Source organism: Populus euphratica, unplaced genomic scaffold, assembly GCF_000495115.2.
Source record: "Populus euphratica unplaced genomic scaffold, PopEup_1.0 scaffold953.1, whole genome shotgun sequence".
Lineage (NCBI taxonomy): Eukaryota > Viridiplantae > Streptophyta > Magnoliopsida > Malpighiales > Salicaceae > Populus > Populus euphratica.
Window position 1 is genome coordinate 119,375 of NW_011500468.1, and position 26,664 is coordinate 146,038.

A 26,664-nucleotide genomic window follows, 5' to 3' on the forward strand; every position below is an offset into this window, starting at 1 on the left:
CCTACAGAAACATAACCACAAATTGGATTTCATTAAAATTGATATATTATATATTTTAATTATCCGAGCTGAGGATGGGTTTTTGGAGTTAGCTCACCCTCACGGGATCGCAACCCTTTATCCAGGCCATTGTAGAATAGAAATGAAAGAAAAAAGGGAATGATATAATAACATAATAATAAGATTTGAATCTCAAAACACAAAACAAAGAGGGGATATGATGAAATTGGTAAACGCTACGGACTTAATTGGATTGAGCCTTGGTATAGAAACTTACTAAGTGAAATGATTTAGAATTCTATAAAAGGAATTAGTCCTTTGATTTTCACACACATAATTTATTTGGAGGAAAATGTTAAACCCTCCAAGGAAATGCAACAAAGGCTTAATCCTAATATGAAAGAAGTAGTGAAAAATGAAGTCATTAAGCTTTTAGATAATGCAGTCATTTATCCTATTTCTGACAGCAAATGGGTAAGTCCTACCTAAGTTGTACCCAAGAAGTCTTGAGTCAATGTGATAACAAATGAGAACAATGAGTTAATTCCCACTAGGATTGTTACTGGTTGGTGCATGTGCATTGACTATAGAAAACTTAGTTCAATGACTAAAAAAGGTTATTTTCTCTTACCTTTTATGGATCAAATCCTAGAAAGAGTTGCAGGTCATGAATTTTATTGTTTTCTAGATGGCTATTTAGGTTACAACCAAATTGAAATTGCATTGGAAGATCAAGACAAGACTACTTTCACATGTCCGTTTGGTACTTTTGCATATCGAATGATGCCTTTTGGATTATGTAATGCACCAGCCACATTTCAAAGATGCATGCTTAGTATATTTAGTGATATGGTTGAACATTTTCTTGAGATTTTTATAGATGATTTTTTTATTTTTAGCGATTCATTTGATGATTGTTTGACTAACTTAGAAAAGGTTTTGAGCAGGTGTAAAGAGATAGGTTCATCAAAGATTTTAGTGTAATATCTAAGCCCTTAAGTAACCTTCTAATTAAGGATAATATTTTTGAATGGTTTGAACATTGTGAAAAAGCCTTTGTTAAACTTAAAAACTTGCTTACTTTTGCTCTTGTCATTCAACCTCCTGAGTGGTTATTACCTTTCGAAATAATGTGTGACGCTAGTGATTATGTCCTAGGTGTTGTTTTGTAACAAAGAAAAGATAAGAAACCTTATATGATTTAGTATACAAGTAAAACTTTAAGTATTACTCAAATGAATTACATCACCACTGAAAAAGAATTACTTGCAATAGTATTTGTATGTGAAAAATTCAGGTCTTATCTTGTTGGCTCACCTATTGTTATTTTTAGTGATTATGCAACATTAAAATATCTTTTTTCTAAGAAAGATTCTAAAGCTAGATTGGTGCGATGGATTTTGTTACTTTAAGAATTTGATATCACAATCAAAGACAAGAAAGGACTGAAAATGTTATCACAGATCATTTGTCAAGATTGACAACAGATTCAAAAATTGACATCACACCAATCGATGACTACTTTCCTAATGAATCTTGACTTTTTGTCTCTACAATGTCTTGGTTTGCTAATATTGTCAATTTTCTTATATCAAGACAATTTCCAACTCATTAGAGTACCCAAGATAAAAGAAAGTTCTTGAACGAAGTGAAAAACGTTTATTGGGATGACCCTTATTTATTCAAATATTATCCTGATCAAATATTTTGAAGATGCATTCCTGGCAATTAAGTAAGTAGTGTCATTAAATTTTATTATTCTAAGACATGTAGGGGTCATTTCTCATCAAGAAAGACAATTGCAAAAATCTTACAAAGTGGATTTTAGTGGCCCACAATGTTCAAGGACTCACATGCATTCTGCAAGACTTATGAAAATTATCAAAAGTTGGGATCTATTTTAAAACGTCATATAATGCCTTTAAATACTATTCTTGTCATTAAGATCTTTGACTGTTGGGGTAATTTCATAGGTCCATTTCCTCTATTATTTTAGTTTTTTGTACATATTAGTCGTAGTAGATTATGTTTCAAAATTGATAGAGGTAATTCCAAGTCGAAACAATGATCATAAAACAGTGACAAAGTTTTTAAAAGAAAATATTTTGAGTCGATTTGGAATCCCTTGAGCCATGATAAATGATGGTAGAATATATTTCTGCAACAAGCCATTTGAGTCTTTAATGAAGAAATATGGAATCACACATAAAGTTGCCACCCTTTATCACCCTTAAACAAGTAGAGCTTCCTAATAGGAAGATCAAACAAATTTTAGAGAAAACAGTGAACTCTAATAGGAAAGACTGGTCTTTAAGACTTAATGATACACTTTAGGCTTATCGAACTGTGTATAAAATATCATTAGGTATGTCACCTTATAGACTAGTTTATGGAAAACCTTGTCATTTGCCTGTGGAACTTGAACATAAAGCTTATTGGGCTATTAAAGCTTTCAATTTAAATCTTGATGATGCTAGTCAACTACGAAAATTACAAATAAATAAGCTTGAGGAATAAGAAATGATGCATATGAAAATTCAAAAATTCATCAAGCAAGAATCAAAGAGTTTTATGACAAGAAAATACTGAGAAAAACATTCAATATTGGTCAAAAATTCTTATTTTATAATTCTCAACTCCATTTATTTTCTGAAAAACTAAGATCAAGATGGAGCGGTCCTTTTATTATAAAACATGTGTATCCATATGGGGCCTGTGATATCGAGAATTCAAAGAATGACAATGTTTTAAAGGTAAATGGACATCGTTTGAAAGTTTACTTTGATGATTTTTAATTGAAAATGACTCTATTGAATTGGGTGATCCTGTATATAAAGAGTGATTTTTTTCCTCACATTGTTTTTGTGTTTCTTTTTGAGTGATTTTTGCTAGTTTCTCTCACCCCGGTCAAATGGTGGACAACGATACTTCGTGACTTAAGTCGGTTCTTTCAGTTTCTCATAATAACTGATATATGTATATATATTTATGCAATTCTTCGAATCTCTCTTCCAATTCTCATTTGAAAATGGACCACTCTTGAAAAATTGAAAAAGTATTTTCCTACTTTGCCTTAGAATGTGATTACAAAAATTTACCTTGTTAGATGTATAAGATTGGGGTTGTTAATAAATCATGGAATTCCTGAAGATATTCAATGGCTGATTGAAGCAAAGGTCTGATTATTAGGTGAGTCGTCTAATTCCTTCATTTCACACATGCCTTGAACAGGTAAAAGCACTTTTGCAAAGAAATGTCATGCAAAACGACTGAAAGTCTATCATTGATGTGCTAAATGAACTTGTAATACACAATGTCATTTTTTAGGAATGGTATCTATAAACCATTAAAATAAAATACAATTTGTTAAGGATGGCTTGAGTAAGGAGTCTTTAAATAATCTTGTATTAATTCTTGAGACGCATCCTAGTAGAGATGTGTATCATGCAATTCATGATTTAAAGCCACTATTCCATAAAGAACATGGTCGATATAGTCTTGGGAATCTGACTAAAAAAGATCTTATTTGCTGGTTTTTTAAAAAACTGGATAGGAAGCAATCCCCGACCCATAGAGGGCGTTTAAGGTGTCTTTAGACATAAAACCAAGGGAAGATATGAGCCACAATCACAACTATGATTTGAGTCGTAGTTTGTGAAAACTTGTGCCTTTTGGTTTTATTAATAGAATAATATTTGTGTTTTGCTATTTTTTTATATTTGTTTAAGTGTGTTTCAGGTTTATCAGTGTTCGGTGTTTCAAGTGATGTCTTCTATACTCAATCTTTCTACCTTAGGACATTGAGGACAATGTCTTGTTTTGGTTGGGGGGAGAGGGTAGTTGTTGATATTAAAAAAAAAAAACTAACTGTGTTTTTTTTTTCATAAACCATTTGCAAACTATTGTTACTAAGATGACAGAGTAAGGAAGAATTTTATTTACTCTTACGACGTATTTTGGTTAACATTTTTCAATGGATATTTACAATATTCATAACAAGGTCTATCATAATACTTCTTAAAATATTCACGTTTACAAACTCTCGCATTATTATCACTTAATTCTACTCATATACTCATTTAATATGTATTCTTAAACCATAATTTTCACACACACACACACACTTTAACATATGATTATGGGTTGCACATTAGATTATTATATTTGTTATGTTCTTTTGTTAAAGGTAATAGCTAAGGGAAATGGACAGTATATAATTTGAAAAAAAAGAAGCAAAAATAATAATAATAATAAAAATATAGATAAGTTTGGTTTTGTAGCCTCCCTAACCTAAGTAATGAAGCCCGAAAGATTATTTTAACACCTAATACCCTAAAGTCAACTGACTTGGGAGCTATTGGATCAATGCTTGTTACATGGGTTGAGGAGAAAAGCTTAAAGGAATCAAATATTGTACTATCTACGTATCAGTATTTGCAATCCGAGTTAATAAGCTTGTAGGGGTGTCTCAACACCTAATGCCCTAAGACCCACTAGTCCGGGAGTTATTAGCCGAAATCTCATTAGATGGGTTAAAGATGCATTGTGTTTTAAGTTACATGTATATATTTTAAAAAAAAAAAGAAAAAAAATCTCAACCCAAGGAAGTTAACCTTAAACATTAGAACAAAAATTTTGTTTTCTTCCAAGTAAAGCCCCATTTCTATATATTGATATATTGAGCATAAAAGAAAGGTTTATTAATATCTTGTTTAAAAGGTATTGAGCAAATATATAAATTTAATGAGAGCTTATTTATCTAGATAGATTAATGGAAGTTGAATGATGAATACCATGCTTTGTGGAATTTGCAAATTCTTTTTTTATTTTAATGCTTTGATTACTAGGGAGTAGTAATAAGCTGGTTAGGAGTGTGATTAGTACTTAAAAGTACATTTTTATCAAGATTTTATATTATCATTTTGCACTTGAAGTATCAATAACTCCTTAACTAAAGCATATTTTATAATAACATATCTAATAATATAAGATACCTTTAATTTATGGTAAATGTTTATTTTAAATGATGGCCTATCACATAAATGAAAGGATTGATTGATGAATTTAAGATACCTTTAATTTGTGGTAAATGTTTATTTTAAATGCAAGCCTATTACATAAATGAAAGAATTGATTGATGAATTTAAGAATTGAAATTGAAAGGACAAAAAGATGGCCAAACTTAGAAAAGAGATATTGGTGCAGTCCAAATCAGAACACTATTCGGTAATTGGGTCATATTTGGAGCTGTAGATCTTGAATTTAGGTCTACTTTATATGGATGGAAAGGTAAGACATAGGCCTACAACTTTTATGTGGAGGTCTGGTTTTAAGAAGGTCATTTTCAAGATCAAATTATAGCAACAACAAAGAAGTCTGAATTTGTCCTGCAGCCCGAACACTATTTAATATTTGGCCTATATCTGGAGTTCTGAAGTTTGAATGACCTCCATGTTTTTTTTTTTTTTGAAAGCTGAGACAATTTCCTACAACTTTCATGTCTCAAGTGGTTCCAATTCTGATGTTATTACTAACGTTTTGGGCATACATGAGAAGATAAAGATTGTCACCAGGTCAAAAGTTGGTCACCCACTCATCAATTAGTCATCAAATTAATAGTTCCTAATTTTGGCCTATAAAAGAAGGCATTTGCCATGTGTTTAGGCATCTTGGTCTCCAAATCAAGATCATGCTCTTGCTTTCTCTCTTTGTATCTTTGTATTGTCTAAGTTTTGCTTTCATTAATATCAAGTTTATGCCTTTTATTTTCTTTCCTTTACTTAGTTAACTTTTATCTTATTTATGTTCTTATTTTATTTATTTATGTTTCTTTCTTTCATTATGTTTAATTAAGTTTATTATATTAAGGTGAAAAGGTTATACTAATGATGTAAGAATAAGTATAGTATAAATTTAACATGACTTTAATGTTTGATGCTAACATGTTTTGTATTTGTTATCTTGTTAACTCTTTAATATTTTACTTGTTAAATGACTAATCTAGATTTATGTTATATAACACTTGGTACAACAAATGCTTGACACTTTCATAACACAAACCATATGGTATAACTGATACCTATGCTATGAAAGGAACTTGATTTGTTGTTAACATAAGTTATAATCATGAATGTCTAACAACATTTACAAGTATTAGCATTAATCGAATAAGATAACTAATGTAATCATGTTAATAATTTATAATTTGATTGGAACCTTCTTTATGTGTGGTTTCTAATTGAATAATAAGAGTTTATATTATTCTTGTTTGACATACCATTAGTTGATCCTCTAACCTTGACATTTATTATTATCATTGTTTAATCCTGACATTAATCTTATCTTCTTCTTCTTCCTCCTCTTCCTCCTCCTCCTCCTCGTCCTCTTTATTATTATTATTATTATTATTATTATTATTATTATTATTATTTAGTATTATTATTGTTGTTGTTATAGATTTGTTGTTGCTATGTTATAATTATTATTAATATTATTATTAATAATAATATTAATATTAGTATTAGTATTAGTATTTACTAGTATTATTGTTATTATTATGGATTTGTTGTTGTTGTGTTATTGTCTTTTATAATTTATACAATCAACCTCCCTGTGATTTGACCTCGGTCTTGCCAGATTATTTATTACTTTGACACTCTTGCACTTGGAAAAAGACATCAATCTTTTGGTCATCTTACCCGGGTTAAGGGTCGGGTTGATCATTTTCTCGTAAGGGCAAAATTATTTATTATTATAATTTTAAAACCTAATTTAAGAGTTTACCCGAGTCAAGACCAGGGTCATAGATTTTGTTTGGCATGTTGGACATTATTGAGACGCTAATTTTTATGTTCTTAGTGTCTTAATAGAATAATATTGATTGGACAAGACAAGATAGAATTTGACAAAGTAAATAATTGTCTCATGTTTGGTGTGCTTTGGACTCAATTAAATAATTTGTCTTATTTTGTGTTTGGTAAACACTACATAGGACCCAATCAACCTAAGGCTTGGACCAGTTCGGGTTTAATAAAAAATAGAGAAAATGTTGATACAATTTGACCGATTAAAAACTCGGGTCGATTTGTGACCCGATTGAACCAAGATAAAACACGGGTAAAAAACCCAATGATTTTTTTATCAAAAAAAGGTTGCTTTGTTTTTTTTTTAATTTGGGTCACCTCAGGTTAACTCTCCTAACCCAAAACCTGGATCAACCCGAGTTGACCCTTCTGACTCGTGACTCAGGACTTACCCAAGTTGACCTCCAACTTGAGTTTTAAGACTATGATAATACCCATTTTATTTTTATCTTGCTGACACGACGAAAAGATTGATGTCTTCTCCCAAGTGCAGGAGTGTCGAAGTAATAAATAACCCGGCAAGACCGGGGTCGAACCATAGGGAGGTTAATTGTACAAATTATAAATAACAATAATACAACAACAATAACAACAACAACAACAACAACAACAACAACAATAATATTAATAATAATAGTAGTAGTAGTAGTAGTAGTAGTAGTAGTAGTAGTAGTAGTAATACTAGTAGTAGTAATAATAATAATAATAAAGAAAGAGAAGAACAAGAAGATGATGAGAACTTGGAGATGAAATATTAATGTAAGGATTAAGCAATAATAATAACAAATGTCAAGGTTAGAGGTTCCACTAATGGTATATCAAACAAGTATAGTATAAACTCTTATTATTGAATTGGAAACCACACACAAAGGAGGTTCCAATCAGCTTATATATTGTTAACATGATTACATTAGTCATCTTATTCGATTAATGCTAATACTTGTAAATCTCGTCAAGCATTCATGATTATAACTTATGTTAACAACAAATCAAGTTCCTTTCATAGCTCAGATGTCGGTTATACCATACATTATGGGCTATGAAAGTGCCAAGCATTTGTTGGACCAAGTGTTATACAACATAAATCAAGATTAGTCATTTAACAAGCAAAGTATTAAAGAGTGTACAAGATAACAAATATAAAACATGTTAGTATCAAACATTAAATTCCATATTAAGTTTACACTATACTTATTCTTACACCATTAGTGTAACCTTTTCACCTTGACATAATTAACTTAGCTAGACATAATGAAAGAAATAAAAATAGATAAACAAAATAAGAACATAAAAGCTAACTAAGTAAAGGAAAGGAAATGAAAGGCATAAACTTAATATTAATGAAAACAAAGCATAAAAAATACAAAGAGAGAAAGGAAGAGAATGATCTTGATCTGGAAACCAAGATGCCTAAATGCATGGCAAATGCCTCCTTTTATAGGCCAAAATTGGGAACTATTGATTTGATGACTAATTGATAAGTGGGTGGCCAACTTTTGACTTGGTGACAATCCTTATCTTCTCTTGTCTGCCCAAAACGTCATTGATAACGTCCAAATTGGAGCCAGGTGTAAACATGAAAGTTGTAGACAATTGTCTCAGCTTTCTTGTGTAAACAATTCAGCTCATTTGGACTTCTAGAACTCCAGATATGGCCAAAATACCGAACAGTGCTCGGGCTGGAAGACAGATTCGGGCTTCTTTATTGTTGCTACAATTTGGACTTGATAATGGCCTTTTTAGATCTTGGGCTCCATATGAAAGTTGTAGGCCTATGTCTTACCTTTCCATCCATATAAATTGGACCTAAATCTGAGATATATAGCTCCAGATATGACCCATTTACCGAACAGTGTTCCGGTTTGGATTGCACCGACATCTCTTTTCTAAGTTTGGCCATCTCTTTATCCTTGCAATTTAAGTTCTTCAAGTCATCAATCAATCCTTTCATTTATCTTTGCCTTTGCAATTTAAGTTCTTAAAGTCATCAATCAATATTTTCATTTATGTGATAGGCTTGCATTTAAAATGAACATTTACCATAAATTAAAGGTATCTTATATTATTAGATATATTATTATAAAACATGCTTTAGTTAAGGAGTTATTGATACTTCAAGTGCAAAATGATGATATAAAACCATGATAAAAATGCATTTTTAAGTACTAATCACACCCCCCAACCAGCTTATTACTAGTCCCTAGTAATCAAAGCGTTAAAACAATTTGCAAATTTCACAAAGCAAGGTATTCATCATTTAACTTCCATTAATCTATCCAGATAAACAAACTCTCTTTAAATTTATATATCTGCTCAATACCTCTTAACAAGATATTAATAAACCTTTCTTTTGTGCTAAATGTATCAACACATAATTATGGGGCTTTTCTTGGAAGAAAACAAAATTTTTGTTCTAATATTTAAGGTTAACTTCCTTGGGTTGGGATTATTATTTTTATCTTTTTTTTTCTTTTAAAAAATCTATATACATATAATTTAAAAACATCATGCATCTTTAACCCATGTAACGAGCTTTCAGCTAATGACTCTCAGACCAGTTGGTCTTGGGGCATTAGGTGTTAAGACACCCCTACGAGCTTAGTAACTCAGGTCGCAGATACTGATATGTAGATAGTGCAATGTTTGATTCCCTTAAGCTTTTCTCCTGAACCCATGTAACAAGCGTTGGGCCAATAGCTCCCAAGTCAGTTGACTTTAGGGTATTAGGTGTTAAAACACCCCTTTGGGCTTAATTGCTTAGGTTAGGGAGGCTACGAAACCAAACTTATCTACATTTTTATTATCATCATTTTTTTTTAATTTTTTTTTTCATGTTTTTCCTTTTTTCTTTTTAATTATATACAATCCCTTTCCCTTAGTTGTTACCTTTAACAAAAGAACATAAATAATGTAATAATCCAATATGCAACCCACAATCATATGTTAAAGTGTGTGTGTGTAAATTAAGGTTTAAGAATACATGTTAAATAAGTATATGAGCAGAATTAAGTGGTAACAATACGAGAGTTTGTAAACCTGAATATTTCAGGAAGTATTATAATAGACCTTGTTAAGAATGGTTACTAAGATGCGTCTCAAGAGTCACTTTAACAAAAGAACTCCTTTACTCTACCATCCTAGTAACAACAATTATGCACATGCTTTATGAAATGAAAAAAAAAATTATTTTTTTTTTATCAACTACTACCCTCTCCCCCCAACCAAAACGAGACATTGTCCTCAATGTTTTAAGGTAGAAAGATAGAGTATAGAAGATATCACCTGAAATAACAAACACCAACAAACCTGAAACACACTAAAACAAAAATAAGAAATAACAAAAGACAATAATAAAACCAAAAGACACAAAAATTCACAAATGAAGATTCAAATTGCAATTGTGATTGTGGCTCACATCTTCCCTTGGTTTTATGTCCAAGAACAGCTTAAACGCCCTCTATGGGTCGGGGATAGGCTTCCCATCCAGTTTTCTTAAAAACTGGCAAACATGGTCTTTTTTAGTCAGATTTCCAAGACTATGCCAAGCATGTTCTTTTTGAAAATGGGTTCATAAGTCATGAATTACATTATGCGTATTTCGACTATGATGAGACTTAAGTGTCAATAGAAGATTATCTAAAGACTCTCTATGTTTTGAAATAAATCCCACCTTTTGACAATTTTCATAGTTTTTACGGAATGCATGTGACTCCTTGAAAATGATGGGCTAGTAAAATCCACTCTGTAAGATTTCTACAATCCTCTTCTTTGATGAGAAATGATCCCCACGTGTCTTAGAGTGACAAAATTTAATAAAATCACTTACCTCATTGTCGGGAATGCATATTTGAAATATTTGATCAAGACAATAATTGAATAAGTAAGGGTCATCCCAATAAAAATTTTACACATTGCTCAAAAAATTTCTTTTATCTTCAGTATTCCAATGAGCTGGCAAAAATCCTGAAGTAAGAAAATTGATATGTTTAGCAAACCAAGGCATTGAACTAAGAGAAAGTAGAGATTCATTAGGAAAGTAATAATTGATTGGTGTGATGTCGGGTGTCGAATCTATTGTCACTTTTAATAAATTCAGCTCATTTGGACTTCTAGAACTCCAGATATGGCCAAAATACCGAACAGTGCTCGGGCTGGAAGACAGATTCGGGCTTCTTTGTTGTTGCTTCTATTTCGACTTGATAATGGCCTTTTTAGATCTTGGGCTCCATATGAAAGTTGTAGGTCTATGTCTTCCCTTTCCATCCATATAAATTGGACCTAAATCTGAGATCAGTAGCTCCAGATATGACCCAATTACCGAACTGGGTTCCGGTTTGAATTGCACCGACATCTCTTTTCTAAGTTTGACCATCTCTTTGCCTTTGCAATTTAAGTTCTTAAAGTCATCAATCAATATTTTCATTTATGTGATAGGCCTGCATTTAAAATGAATATTTACCATAAATTAAAGGTATCTTATATTATTAGATATATTATTATAAAACATGTTTTAGTTAAGGAGTTATTGATACTTCAAGTGCAAAATGATGATATAAAACCATGATAAAAATGCACTTTTAAGTACTAATCACTTGCCTTGAGTCAACTTAGGTTGACCATCCCGAACCGTGACCTAGGCCTTACCATGAGTTGATCTGTGACCCCGTCAACCCAAGATAAAACACAAGTAAAAAACCCATAGAATGTTTTTGGTCAAAATAAGGTTATTTTGTTTTTTGCTTTTAATTTAGGTCAACTCAAGTTAACCCACCTAACTCATGATCCAAATCAACTGAAATTGACCCTCCCGAACCATGACTTAAGCCTTGTCCTAAATTAACCCCCAAGTTAAGTTTTAAGACTATGATAATACCTATTTTATTTTTATGTTATCTTGAGTCAACTCAGGTTAACCATCTCAATCCGTTACCTAGACCTTACCTTGGGTCAACCACCTAGTCAAATTTTAAAATTATGATAATTACTATTTTTATCCTTACATCGACTCAGGTCAATGGTCAACTTGATTCGTGAACCAGGCTTTACACAGGGTCAAATCCCAAGTTGAATTTTTAAAATATGATAATAATTATTTTTATTCTTACATTGACTCGGTATAATAGTTAACCCAAATTGAGCCTGACTCTAGATCGACCCCTAAGTTAAGTTTTAAAACTGTAGTGATAATCATTTTTATCCTTATGTTAACTTAGGTCAATGGTCAATTTAACCCAATGATATGGGCCTTACCCTCGATCAACTTTTAAATCAATTTTAAAACTATGATAATAAACACTTTTGTCCTTATGTTAACCAGGGTTAATGGTTAACTTGACCTGGGCTTAGCCCAACTGACTAGTGAGTTAGATTTTAAAATTATAATAATAATTATTTTTATTTTTACATTGACCTAGTCAATGGTCAACCCAACTTTTGATCGAGGCCTTGTCTTAGGTCACCCCTAGAGTTAAACTCTTAGGTCACTCCTAAAGTTAAATTTTAAAACTATAACAATATCAATGGTCACCCTGACTTATAGTCATGGCCTTACCTAGTTCTATCTCTAAGTTACGTTTTAAAATTATAATAATAACTATTTTTATTCTGAAATCTTCACACCCATGATATGATTAATTAGTTGGATAGGTTAAAATTTTTCTTATAATCAGTTGGGTTTCAGGTCTTAGAAACATGGAAATGAAAATAGAGGCTAAAAGCATTGGAAGAAGAATGGGGGATGTTTTATCTTTGAGATATATGTTAGATAAAAATGGGCAAACAAAAGAGAACGGAAGAAAAAGACTAAGAGATTGAAAGACATATATTGAGATACAAAGAGATTGGAAGAGTGAGAAAGATAAAGAGAGTCTTAAAAGCGGCTAGTTCTACTTAAGGTTAGAAGAAAAGAAACTTTAGTATTTATACCCTTGGTTTTTTTTTAACTTTGTTTAGTTCAATTTGAACTAGTCTGATTTGGTTTGGTTTATTCAATTTCAGCCTTTTAAAATCAAAACCAAACCAAACCATATTTTTTAAAAAAAAAAAATTAATCATTTTTTTCACAATTCAGTTTCCTTGGTTAAATTTTTCTTAGTTTTCTGATTTTAATTAGTTTTTTGTTTTGTTCTTTTTGCTTAACCCTACCCTTTTTAATGGGACAAAGATTTCTTCACTAAAATAACCTTTTACATGACAAAAATTAATTTGTGTTATCCAAAGATGCATCACACAACTTCACAAAAAAAACTTTTCATGTCTAGTCTACAGGGGAATGATAAAGAAGCAATGCAAGTCTTTTCTTCTGTACCTTTTTCTTTCATTTCTACCTTTACTATATGAAGTTGAATGAAGATGAACTTGTCATTTTACATAAATTGTTTATTTGTTTGTTTGTTTTTCTAGTATTAATGTTTTTATACATGTTAAAACATTCAATGTCTTTACCTGTACATTTTTATTTTCCTTAAATGATATCTAATGTTTATCTCCCTTATAGCTTAGACGAGTGGATTGCCATTTATCAAATTTAAATGAACAAAATTGTTTTTGCACTATAATAAAGCTTGTTAAGATCCTAGTAGGTCACACATAATACGTGGGATTAGACACAAGTTTTTGTTAATTAGCCCTTCAGTTACCTTAACTTATTCCCTTAGGTACTCATCTTATCTTGAAAAAACTAGTCACTATATCATCCAATTAATGTCTTGGTGTTCACTCTTTCAAAGTATGCTTTTTATAGCATCTCGAATTCTTGAATTTGAATTCCTTTTTAAGTAGATAAAAAGATGTATGGCTAGTGGACTAGACTACTTATAAATGGGAAACAAGTAAGGATAGACCTTTTCCCTTAGTCGACAACCAACTTGCAGGATACCTATTATATAATCGGCAAATGATTCCCTTCACCTAAATGCGACAATGTGATATGCCTTAGCTTTTTAAGCTAAATATACTAGCAATTTAATATGAAAATAAAGAAAGGTAGGTTCAGTTATATGGTTTTTTCTTATGGTGTGTGACACGACGAAAAGATTATTGTCTTCTCTCAAGTGCAGGAGTGTCGAAGTAATAAATAACCTGGCAAGACCGGGGTCGAACCACAGGGAGGTTAATTGTACAAATTATAAATAACAATAATACAACAACAACAACAATAATAATAATAATAATAATAACAACAACAACAACAATAGTAATAACAATAATAACAATAACAATAACAATAACAATAATAATAATAATAATAATAATAATAATAATAATAATGAAAAAAGAAGGAGAAGAAGAAGAAGAAGATGAGAACTTTGAGATGGAATATTAATGTAACGATTAAACAATTATAATAACAAATGTCAAGGTTAGAGGTTCCACTAATGGTATATCAAACAAGTATAGTATAAACTCTTATTATTGAATTGGAAACCACACACAAAGGAGGTTCCAATCAGATTATAGATTGTTAACATGATTACATTAGTCATCTTATTCAATTAATGCTAATACTTGTAAATCTCGTCAAGCATTCATGATTATAACTTATGTTAACAACAAATCAAGTTCCTTTCATAGCTCAGGTGTCGGTTATACCATACATTATGGGCTATGAAAGTGCCAAGCATTTGTTGTACCAAGTGTTATACAACATAAATCAAGATTAGTCATTTAACAAGCAAAGTATTAAAGAGTGAACAAGATAACAAATATAAAACATGTTAGTATTAAACATTAAAGTCCATATTAAGTTTACATTATACTTATTCTTACACCATTAGTGTAACCTTTTCACCTTGACATAACTAACTTAGCTAGACATAATGAAAGAAAGCAAAATAGATAAACAAAATAAGAACATAAAAGTTAACTAAGTAAAGAAAAGGAAATGAAAGGCATAAACTTGATATTAATGAAAGTAAAGCATAAACATTACAAAGAATACAAAGAGAGAAAGGAAGAGCATGATCTTGATCTGGAAACCAAGATGCCTAAATGCATGGCAAATGCCTCCTTTTATAGGCCAAAATTGGGAACTATTGATTTGATGACTAATTGATAAGTGGGTGGCCAACTTTTGACTTGGTGACAATCCTTATCTTCTCTTGTCTGCCCAAAACGTCATTGATAACGTCCAAATTGGAGCCAGTTGTAAACATGAAAGTTGTAGGCAATTGTCTCAGCTTTCTTGTGTAAAAACGTCAGCTCATTTGGACTTCTAGAACTCCAGATATGGCCAAAATACCGAACAGTGCTCGGGCTGGAAGACAGATTCGGGCTTCTTTGTTGTTGCTACAATTTGGACTTGATAATGGCCTTTTTAGATCTTGGGCTCCATATGAAAGTTGTAGACCTATGTCTTACCTTTCCATCCATATAAATTGGATCTAAATTTGAGATATATAGCTCTAGATATGACCCAATTACCGAACAGTGTTCCGGTTTGGATTGCACCGACATCTCTTTTCTAAGTTTGGCCATCTCTTTATCCTTGCAATTTAAATTCTTCAAGTCATCAATCAATCCTTTCATTTATGTGATAGGCCTGCATTAAAAATAGACATTTACCACAAATTATAGGTATCTTATATTATTAGATACATTATTATAAAACATATTTTAGTTAAGGAGTTATTGATATTTCAAGTGCAAAATTATGATATAAAACCATGATAAAAATACACTTTTAAGTACTAATCAGTGTGTAGGCTGAAATTACATGATTTGTAATGGAAATAAAGGATAAAGTCTGGATGACACTCTTTGATAAGTTAAAAATGCCATAAAGAATTCCTATTACGTTAAAGACACCATACTCTATGTGATTATGAGTGATAAGTCTAATTTGTTCTTTAAAGTCTGTTAATGGAAGAACAAGGAAGAAAACTCTCTAAAGGAGAAGTTGGAAAATTTTATATTATTTTCAAAAGTTTTACAAGCCTTTAAACTCATTGAAGCTTCTATCATGCTAATTTAACTTGTTAAGGAACTTGTAATTGTTTCTCCTAAGCTCTCATCATTAGACCATTTGAATACCTATATTCATTAAAACCATCACTTTCCATGTTAGAATTATGATACATATCATCACCCTTGGGTTAAAACTGATTTGTCCTCAAATCAGAATTGTCAACATCTTTCAAGTAAAATGACAGTCTTTTACATTAAAAGTAGTTGAACATTATAGTCACTAGAAAGGTCAGCCTTTTAAACATTATCATTCACCCTTTCAATAGTCTATCAACTTTGGTATCAATTTGGACTTTCATTTGCTTAGAAATATACCTTTGCTAAAACGGATCCAAACAAAATCTCCTAGCTCAAGTCTAATCATTTTTCACCTTTTATTAGCGTGTTTGACATACTTTGTTATCTTCTTTTCAATATGAGATTAATATTGTTCATGGAGTTTTTTCATCATTTCTTCCTTTTTAACCTCATCCATAAAAGTCCTCTCATCAATTAAAATAACTACCAAATTAATAGGAATGGAATGGTTAAAACCATACACTAGAATACGAATTCATAACAAACAAGAAGTCCATAAATCAAAAGGAACCAGATTACATAACTCATACAATAGCTTTTATTCTATGTTATGTTGTCTTATTGAACTTTGATTTATCTAAAACTTTAACCCAACATTAAATGATATATCTGAAAACTCTAAGTAAATTTTTAGTTCAATCTAACAATCAAATTAAGAGTTATATTTGTTGCCATAAAACTGAATAATTAAAAACATTACAAAAGAAATCGAATCTAATCATTTTTTCATTGCATGAATTATATCATTCCTTCTCTCTTCAAGATAATTCATTCTCTAATCACCAACAAGAATAATTGATATGTTATTATCTTTCATAAAATTGTTCATGTTTTCATCAACCCAATCTATAAATTATAAGGCTGGAATTAGTTCTGCACTGTGAGGAATCAAATCATTATCAATTGAATCCTCTACTAAAATTTCAAATTCTAAACCCTCCATTCCAATAAAGTTCAAGTAGCCACTTCGTTAGCCTCTTATTTAATTCTTAGATTCTTTAAGTCTTTGGAGCTTTTGTTTAAGTCTTAGGTTCTTTAAGTCTTAGGAGCTTTTTCCTCACCAACAATTGCCTCCAACAAACAATATTATATGAAAGTAGTAATCAATAATAATTTCAAATTATTTGAATGATAATCATTGTTCCTCTTTTTTGTTTTGCATCCTTTTAGTGTTGAACTGAAGCTCTATTCTTCACATTCTTTATTTGTTTTTTTATAGACCTTTGTAATTCATTTAGCCTCACGCTTCCCATTTGACTCCAATTTAGCAACCATGACATTATTTCATTACACCCTATAAAGCTACTTTTACAGGGTTGCAAATTGTTCATTTCCATGAGGGCATCTATATAATCATAAATTCTTGACATTACTTCTCAAATCTCATCATGAAATCATTACAACCTAATAACATGCGCTTGTTCCAAACTGACTCTCTTTCGAACTTCATCTCTTTCTTCAACCATAATATATCAATTTCTCACAACTCAAAACAAAAATGTCTTTCAACTCAAATAACAATTTCAATGAAAAATATAAACAATTACTAAATCAGCAAGGAAAAACTTGTTCCAATCCAAGTCAAAGAAAACAATTTGTTTCAATCCACAATCTTTAATATTTCTAATCTCATGTCATCCACATACAAAGACCCAAATCAATTCTAAAATCTTAGCTTTGATACAATTGATACAAAGATGATGAGCCTTAGCTTCTTAACTCGAAAAAACTAGCAATTTGATATGAAGATGAAGGTAGGTTTGGTTATATAGTTTTTTTTTTCTTATGGTGTTAATTCTAATGTGTATAGGCATTCAAATGATCCAATGACAAAAACTCGAGCTAAACAACTACAAAATACCTTAACAAGTCAGATTAGCGTGACTGAAGCTTTAATGAGTTTGAAGGCTTATAATATTTTAGAAAATAATATAAAATTTTTCTTCTTCTTCTTTAGAGAGTTTTCTTTGTTGTTCTTCCATTTCCAAAATTGATTGAGAAACAAGTCAGACTTACCACTTTTAATCACAAAAAGTGTAACATTTTTATCCTAATAGGAATTTCTTATAGCGTATTCAATTTATCAAAGAGTTTCATTCAAAATTGATCTCTTATTTCCATTATAAATCATGTAATTATCATCCTAAATACCATAATAAAAAAACTATATAACCAAACCTACCTTTCTTCATCTAGTTTGTTTAGGTTAGGCAAAGGCAAATCAAAATATCTTTTGAAGTTTAGAGCAAGCACCTCCCTATAGTTATACGATGCCTTTGTTCTTTCATTTACCAACAACATACCATCTTTGTAATGGGATAAACATGACAATGAAAGAAATGCCAATATAAGAAGTATCCAGCTCATTTTAAAGACCAAATGATAGGGCAAGATTGGATATTACATGAACTGAACTGAAAACCCGAGTGCAAATGCTAGCTCTTCTTCAAGCTGTTTTTCACAAAACAATGGAGAGGCCACTTACAGTCAACAAAACATTATATCAAACAGAATTAGCTGAGGTTATCATTCCTTCGTTGTTGTTAAGAACTTGAAAGACATGCAACGTGCTCAGGCAGGATAAGACTGCATGGTGGGATCCATGATAAAAAGAAATGATAAGAGAGGGCTAGGAGTTGAATGTTATAATCACAACAATTAACAGAGAACAAAGTTTCACATATCAAAGAGATGAAATAAAGCTTCCTCCAGAGCTTGAAAAATTACAATAGAAGTGTTCTTGCAGAATTATACCATTTAAACAGACAGCTTAATTAAGAAATGTCAGGGGCTAAATAATGATCTGATTGCACGAAAATTGTGTAATTTTCAATCACCTTACATATGGTGGGTAACCACAGAAGTGATCCTCTGAAGTAACCAATGAAATGCTGAACCAAATCTAAAAATGAGTATGCCGCAGAGGTCTTTCTAACTGGACCTGGGACTTTAGCTTGAAACGGTGTACCAGGCAGAGTGTCAACCCCGGGTTGACTTGATGGTTCATAGCAAACAGGCACTGATCAAAATGAGAATAGAGAAATTGGCACCCCCATTATTTTTTCAAAATTGAGAATGTTTTACAGTTAAACAAAAGCAAATCTGAAAAGTACTAAGAATCATTCAGAATCGCTTTTGAGGCTATAAATATTGCCAATCACTCCAACAATACTAACTATTATAGCCAATATTAACATCAGCCATGACAAAAACTTCTCTCCAACGTTTAAATCCTCCCCACTGTGACTTAACCTCAATGCAACAAGAGATGGGAATATAAAACCTAATGAAACTGCCGTTGTCGCCCCTGTAAATTTGAAAGCAGTCCAAATATTTGGAATCATAGTAGACCCAAAATAAATCAGTGCCAATAGAACAGCTGTTAAGGCCAAAGATCTCTTCCTACTCTCTGAAAGCGGAGCTGATCCCTCAAACACCAAGACATCCACTGTTTGTCTTAAAGAGAAATGAACAACAGGAAAAACAAGAACCAAATGAAGAATGTAGCCAATCCTAACAATATAATTCAAGGCGGAGCTAAAACGAATTCCAAGGTCCTTGTCAAAATTGGTCAACACATCAGATTCAGTATCCTTGCCAAAAAGTAAATAACCTGATATCGCAGTTGAAGCATAAACCACAACGCAAAGAACAGTGGTGATCCTGCCCACCCTGTTCATTTTCTGAGGCGATCGTCCTTCAAGCTCATTGTATATAGGCTGAACATTGAAGTGGCAAACATAAGCGTTTGTCATGATCGGAATCACCACAAGCAAATCCAAAATAGCCTGCTTCGAACCGAAATCAGGTGTCATTCTAGGGGCCTCGATTTTCCCTTCAATGAGCTTAACAAAAGCAACAATAAAACATACGACAACAAAAACCACAGCCAGAGCCACAGAAGCAGCCGAAGTCAAGCTCAAAGAATCAATCTTATCCAATGCACAAAGGGGTGCTAAAAAAACCACCACAACAACCAAAATCACCAACTTCCTATGATCCCAAAACCCATTTCCTAACCACTGGTCGAAAACCCCGACATGATGGAGCGATCCTGACATGACATCACCTATAATTATCAAATACACAACCAAAACACCAGCATTGTTCACAATGATGCAAATTTCAGACAAAACCTTAGCAGGTTTCCCCAAGGCAAACCGAACAACTTCACCATAAGAAGAAGCCTTAAACCGAACTGAAAACCTAACTAACAATTCAACACTAATTTCAGACAAAATACCCATGATTATTATCAAAACAAATCCCAAAACCAATCCAAGAACCTTCATTGTAGCAGGTAAGGCCATAATCCCAGCCCCAATAATCGAAGTAGTGAGATTAAAAACGGCACCGTAAATACCAGAGTCTTTACTTGTTTTCTTTTTCGAAACGAGTGGATAATCATCAATGTCAAAATCATCTTGATCGTCGTCGTCAAGACTTTGACCATTGCCAATAAAATTCTCAACTTCATGAAGAGGGTGCAATTTGATGTGGGTTTTTCTTTGGGGTAATGGGTTTTGAGGATCATCGCGTATTTGTAAATCTACGTATGAGTTATTTGATATGGTTGTGTAAGTGCTATCCATTGTATATGCAAGCACAACACAAACTGAAGAAAATGTATGAGATGGAAAGACTTACAGGATGGATGGAATAGATTGGGTTGTATTGAACAGCAAACCAGTTGTGTTGGATAGGGGCGGGGGGGCGGGAAGGGGAGGCCTGGATCTCTCTCAGGGTCAACGTTCTCTTCCCTTGATTTGAAAGGAAGACCGGTATAGCGAGAGAGAAAGGGGAGAGTTTGAAGAGAATGAGGTTTTGCTATTGGTGGTTCGGGAAATCTCCCTCTCTTTTTCTTTTTCTTTTTTCTTTTTTCTTTAGCGCATAATTACGATTCACAACACGTCATCTAGAACCCACAGAAATAATTACGTGGCAACCTTTATGTTTATATTACTTATTTTTGGGTTTAGAGCAATTAATAATTAGTTATTCCATTTGGTTATTTTATAAGAAAATAATTTTTGTTAACATGGAACAATTTAATAAAATTAGAAGTTTAAAAAGAAAATTATTTCCCAGTCAAAATCAAAACAATTAATATAGATTATTAACTTTTATTTTAGATGAATAAACTAGTCATAAAGTAAATAAGTATTCTTCTCTATTGTTAATCATGAACATATAATGAAACATATATACAACTTATTGAAACTTTAATTAAAATAAAAGCATTCAAATAATCTAAGATATTATTTATTAATGAAAAACATTATCACATTGCTAGTCTTATTCATGATAAAAACAAAATTCATCATTTTAACGGATAATACACTTCTTTAGTCAAATATAATCATTCTTCATAGATTAAGACTTAAAAACATAAAAAATAAAGACTCAAAACAAAAATTAAAATATAAAATAAGACAATAAAAAATCAAAGAATTAAATCCATAAAGATCTTGATTTTTTTTGTTCAAAACAAAATAAAGATTAAAAAAAATAAACAAAACATTGCATGCATTTAAAGATCCAAATCTAAGACAATTGTTGAAAATTTATTTTAAAAACATGGTTGATGAGCATATTTGAGTCAAAAAAATAAAATTTATTTATTTATAGAATTAAAACTTTATTAGAAATTATTCTTCACAAAAATTTATTTAATATAAAACATTAACATGAATAAAATAAATTGGGTCAATAAGTAATTGATCTTAAAAAACCCTTAGTTAACATGTTATTATGAAATTAAAAATCTTTTATCTTACATTTAAAAAAACAAAAATATTTTGTAATTTATAAAGTGAAAAGTCAAAGAGTCATAAATGAGCCTTAACAAAGTAATTGAGATTTAACTTATACATATGCATCAGAGCCTCCAAAGTTTAAGTTTGTTTTTTTGTCAATCTATTTTGAACTTGAATTTTAGTTTATTATAAAATAATTTTTTATATTATAATTGTTTTTTACTAGTTTGTGAATAAATAGTCTATATAATCATTTTTCCTAAATAGTTTTTTCTAAAGAAAAAAATGTAGTTTTTAAGATAAAAAAAACCATTAGGTTTTTATTTTTTTATGATAGATCATTAAGGTAAAATGGTGTGAATTAATTATGGTAATTAGTATAATTCATTTTGTATAGTTTGAGTTTTAAAAAAATCAGTATAAATAGAGGTTGAATGGACGATGTTCTACACACCTTGTAGTAGCTTTCAAGCCCTCTTTTTTTTTTTTTTTGCTTTTCTTAGTTTCTTTTTACTAAGTTTTTTCATCCATTTTAGAGTTTCAGTTTTTGTTGAAAGATTGATGCACAAGCTTCTTTTTTAGAAAAATAGATATTTTTCTTTGCTAACTTTATTTTTTCTTGTTTTTATTTTATTTTATTTATTTCAATTCTTCTTCAATTTTTTCTCTGTGAAGGTAATATTTTTCTTAGTTTTTTTAATCAATAATATTAGGTTTTTTAAGTTTTTTCTATATAAAAGTTTGTAATAACCTGTTGAAAAGTGAAGCCCGTGAAAAATAAACATTAAGTTTTTTTTTTTTGTCTCCCTATACATATAGCCTTTATGGTTTTTTTGACATATAACAAATTCATCTATCCTTTGCTCCGGTCTATATTAATTGATATCAAAGTCCAACAATCATTAGTGGCTATTTTACTTTATTATATGTTGTACGACAAACATGGTTAAAAAAAGTTGCAAAATACAACATGCTTGTATAGGAGGGAATAAAAATATTATCCCTAGAAAAAAAAAATTTAAGAACTAGTGTATTATTTTTATCTATATTAGTTGATGTAATTTGAAATCATAGTGGTAGGATCTATGATGGGATGACCTGCACAAAAGATTTGTGTTAAGGATTTATAATTAGGTGGCCTGCACAAAGGTGTTGTGTTAGGGGCTTATGATGAAGTGAATTATACAAAGATGTTAAAATCCCCGATGAGGTGGCTCATGCACAAAAGGATATTTTTGATGAAAAGCAATTTCTAATTAAAGATTGAACTTGATGGCGAGTTCTTTCCAACTTAGAAAGACTAATTGATATTGATTAGCCCACAAATACCATTAGGGATCCATTACATGTTCCAATTATTTCAATCATAGGCTTCAAGACAAAAGCATTGAAGGAGGTAATGAATGAGTTTGTTATAAAGGTTTTGGTTAGGAATAATTTAAAGATCCATTGCTGCATCAGAAGTAGTTTTTAGTCCATCTAATCCAAGTGCAAGAATGGCTCCATCCATGTTTAACATGGGTCTGATATGTCTGGCATTATAGAATCCTTCTCTAGCCAAGCTTTTCTAATGCTATAATGATTCCAAGTAAGCAAATATTCTCTTATTAATTCAAGGAAGATTTTAGTTAAGACTAATTTCTTAGCTAGCAATGATTATTTAATAATTCTCCTAATCTAGGAAGGAAACTAATAAGGCAACAACAAAGGATATATTTGTATTTATTATTGTCCTGGTATTACAAATGCTAAGAAAATCAAACTTATCTCTTTTAGTTTTTTTTTTTGTTATTTGTTATAGCATACAAAATCTTTATTTTAATTTTAATTTTTAAATTTCTTAGGTTTATTTTAATTTAGTTTTGGATCTGATTATAACTAGGCTTCATATTAGCCTATATATTGGGCAAATGAGTTCAAATCTTCCTACTAGGTTTTATCCATTAAGGTATTTTTATTTGGAATATACAGACTCCTTGTAAGACACTTTTTATTGAGTTTTTGATTAATATTGTTGTCAAACTATAATGTTGAGAGGTTTTCTCGTAGCATTTGGTTTTCTAAAGAATTAAAACTAACTCATGGATGATTAATTAGCTTAATGACATCTTTCTTATACTTGTCATTTGAGAATTGATATTTATAGGGTGGAGTTCTTGTTCCAATAGTATTGATACATTGATATAAGTTTTTATTGTGTCATACTCTTATCAGACATGTTTTGATTTTTTGAGATTTGATTGATACTTAAAAGTGTATTTTTATCAAGGTTTTATATCATCATTTTGCACTTGAAGTATCAATAACTTCTTAACTAAAACATGTTTTATAATAATATATCTAATAATATAAGATACCTTTAATTTATGATAAATGTTCATTTTAAATGCAGGCCTATCACATAAATGAAAGGATTGATTGATGAATTTAAGAACTGAAATTGAAAATTGAAAGGACAAAGAGATGGCCAAACTTAGAAAAGAGATGTCGGTGTAGTCCAAATCGGAACACTATTCAGTAATTAGATCATATCTAGAGTTGTAGATCTCAGATTTAGGTCTACTTTATATGAATGGAAAGATAAGACATAGGCCTACAACTTTTATATGGAGCCCAAGATCTAAAAAGGTCATGTTAAAGTTCAAATTGGAGCAACAACAAAGAAGTCCGAATCTATCCTTTAGCCCGAGCACTGTTTAGTATTTTAGTCATATCTGGAGTTCTAGAAGTCGAAATGATTTGAAGTTTTTACACAAGAAAGCTGAGACAATTGCCTACAACATTTATGTTTTCAAGTGGTTCAATTTTGACGTTATCAATGACGTTTTGGGCAAACAAAAGAAGATAAGAATTGTCACCAAGTTAAGAGTTGGCCACCTACTCATCAATTAGTCATCAAATCAATAGTTCCCAATTTTGGCCTATAAAAGGAGGTATTTGCCATGCATTTAGGCATCTTAGTTTCCAGATCAAGATCATGCTCTTACTTTCTCTCTTTGTATTTTTTATATTGCTTATGCTTTGCTTTCATTAATATCAAGTTTATGCCTTTCATTTCGTTTCATTTACTTAGTTAACTTTTATCTTATTTATGTTTTTATGTTGTTTATTTATTTTTCTTTCATTCATTATATTTAGCTAAGTTTATTATGTCAAGGTGAAAAGGTTACACTAATGGTGTAAGAATAAGTATAGTGTAAACTTAATATGGACTTTAATGTTTGATACTAACATGTTTTGTATTTGTTATCTTATTCACTCATTAATACTTTGCTTGTTAAATGACTATCTTGATTTATGTTGTATAACAGTTGGTACAATAAATGCTTGGCACTTTCATAGCCTATACTGTATGGTATAACCGACACTTGAGCTATGAAAGGAACTTGATTTGTTATTAACATAAGTTATAATCATGAATGCTTGATGAGATTACAAGTATTAGCATTAATCGAATAAGATGACTAATGTAATTATGTTAACAATCTATAATCAGATTGGAATCTCCTTTGTGTGTGGTTTCCAATTGAATAATAAGAGTTTATACTATATTTGTTTGATATACAATTAGTGGATCCTCTAATCTTGACATTTATGATTGTCATTGATTAATCCTTACATTAATATTCCATCTCAAAGTTCTCATCATCTTCTTCTTCTTCTCCTCCTCCTTCTTTTTCTTTATTATTATTATTATTATTATTATTATTATTATTATTATTATTGTTGTTGTTGTTATTATTATTGTTATTACTATTATTATTGTTGTTATTGTTGTTATTATTATTGTTTTTGTATTATTGTTATTTATAATTTGTACAATTAACCTCTCTATGGTTCGACTTCGGTCTTGCCGGGTTATTTATTACTTCGACACTTCTGCACTTTGGAAAAGACATCAATCTTTTAGTCATGTCAAGATTTATTGTCAATCTTATTGTGAGTTGCGTGACAATATGATCACGAGATTCACATCATTAATACATGATTTTTTTTAAGGAAAATAGATATTTTCCTTGGTTAACTTTATTTTTTTCTATTCTTTATTATAATTTTTTTATAGTGTTTTCCTATTTAAAAGAATTATTATTCCTAGTTTATTTTTCATATTTAGTACTATTAGTGTTTTCTAGTTTTTTTTTATATATATAAAGGGTTGTAATAAAATTTGGGTAAATGGAGACCATGATAAATAAAAATGAAGTATTTTGATTATCTTCCTATGCTCGTGGTTTTTTTTTCATTTTTGAGAATTTTGAAATATAATAAATTTCTTTATCCTCCATTTATGTTTATGTTTTGAGTTGTATTTTTTAGAGTTTGCGAACTTTGTTTAATAGTTCAACTAAATAAGATAATATTGTTGGTTATGAGGTTGATTTAAGTCATTTTATTTGCACTAATAGGTGAGTAATAAATCTTTAAAAACAAAGGATTTATCCTTAACAATAACAAGTTTCATATTTATTTAATTCTAGGTGTTTCAACAAATAAATACTTTATTTTTAAATTTATATTATTTTAAATTTAATAGTTTTTTAATTTATGTTTAGTATGCATGCTAAGATTTTATAAAATTATATTTTGTATAAACTAGTTTATGAACTACAAAAATAACAATTAAAACACATGAAAAAAGTAGGGGAAAAAAAGGAAAGAGAAAGAAGAGGGGAGGGGAGAATGAGAAGAAAAGGCAAGGGTTCTACATAAATGAAGACAAGTGGTGGCAACAAGGAATTTTGAATGGAATGACTGCAATTAGCCTTATAAAATTCTAAGTAGTTTTTTTATTTTTCAAGGTTTTTATGGTATATTTAGTTTTGAGTTTATAATATAATTTAGCGTTTATTTAGTTGTGACTTGTATGTTATAATTAATTGGGACATCTTCCAATATAGCTCTCATGTTTGTGTCAATTTAACAATTAAGCCCTTATTAATAAATTTAATCAAATTTACCCTTATATTCATGACATTTTATTGATATTAGACTAAATTGTAAAC

The 26,664-nt window shown here is 30.4% G+C and overlaps 1 protein-coding gene and 1 long non-coding RNA gene across 2 annotated transcripts; one reads left to right on the top strand and one right to left on the bottom strand.

Annotated features, from left to right (window-relative positions):
- Positions 1–222: 222 nt before the first annotated feature.
- On the top strand, positions 223–22,523 carry LOC105114889 (uncharacterized). The gene is made up of 3 exons (XR_840236.1): positions 223–285; positions 5,491–5,497; positions 22,507–22,523. It is a non-coding gene; the product is annotated as an uncharacterized LOC105114889 (long non-coding RNA).
- Positions 18,935–20,747, bottom strand: LOC105114888 (sodium-coupled neutral amino acid transporter 4-like). The gene has a single exon (XM_011011596.1). The coding sequence runs from the start codon at positions 20,495–20,497 to the stop codon at positions 19,025–19,027; it is 1,473 nt and encodes a 490-aa protein (XP_011009898.1). The 5' UTR covers positions 20,498–20,747; the 3' UTR covers positions 18,935–19,024.
- Positions 22,524–26,664: the final 4,141 nt, after the last annotated feature.

What these genes read in the sequence shown, in the direction of transcription:
- LOC105114888 (XM_011011596.1), bottom strand. Translation starts at nt 20,497, where the DNA reads ATGGATAGCACTTACACAACCATATCAAATAACTCATACGTAGATTTA.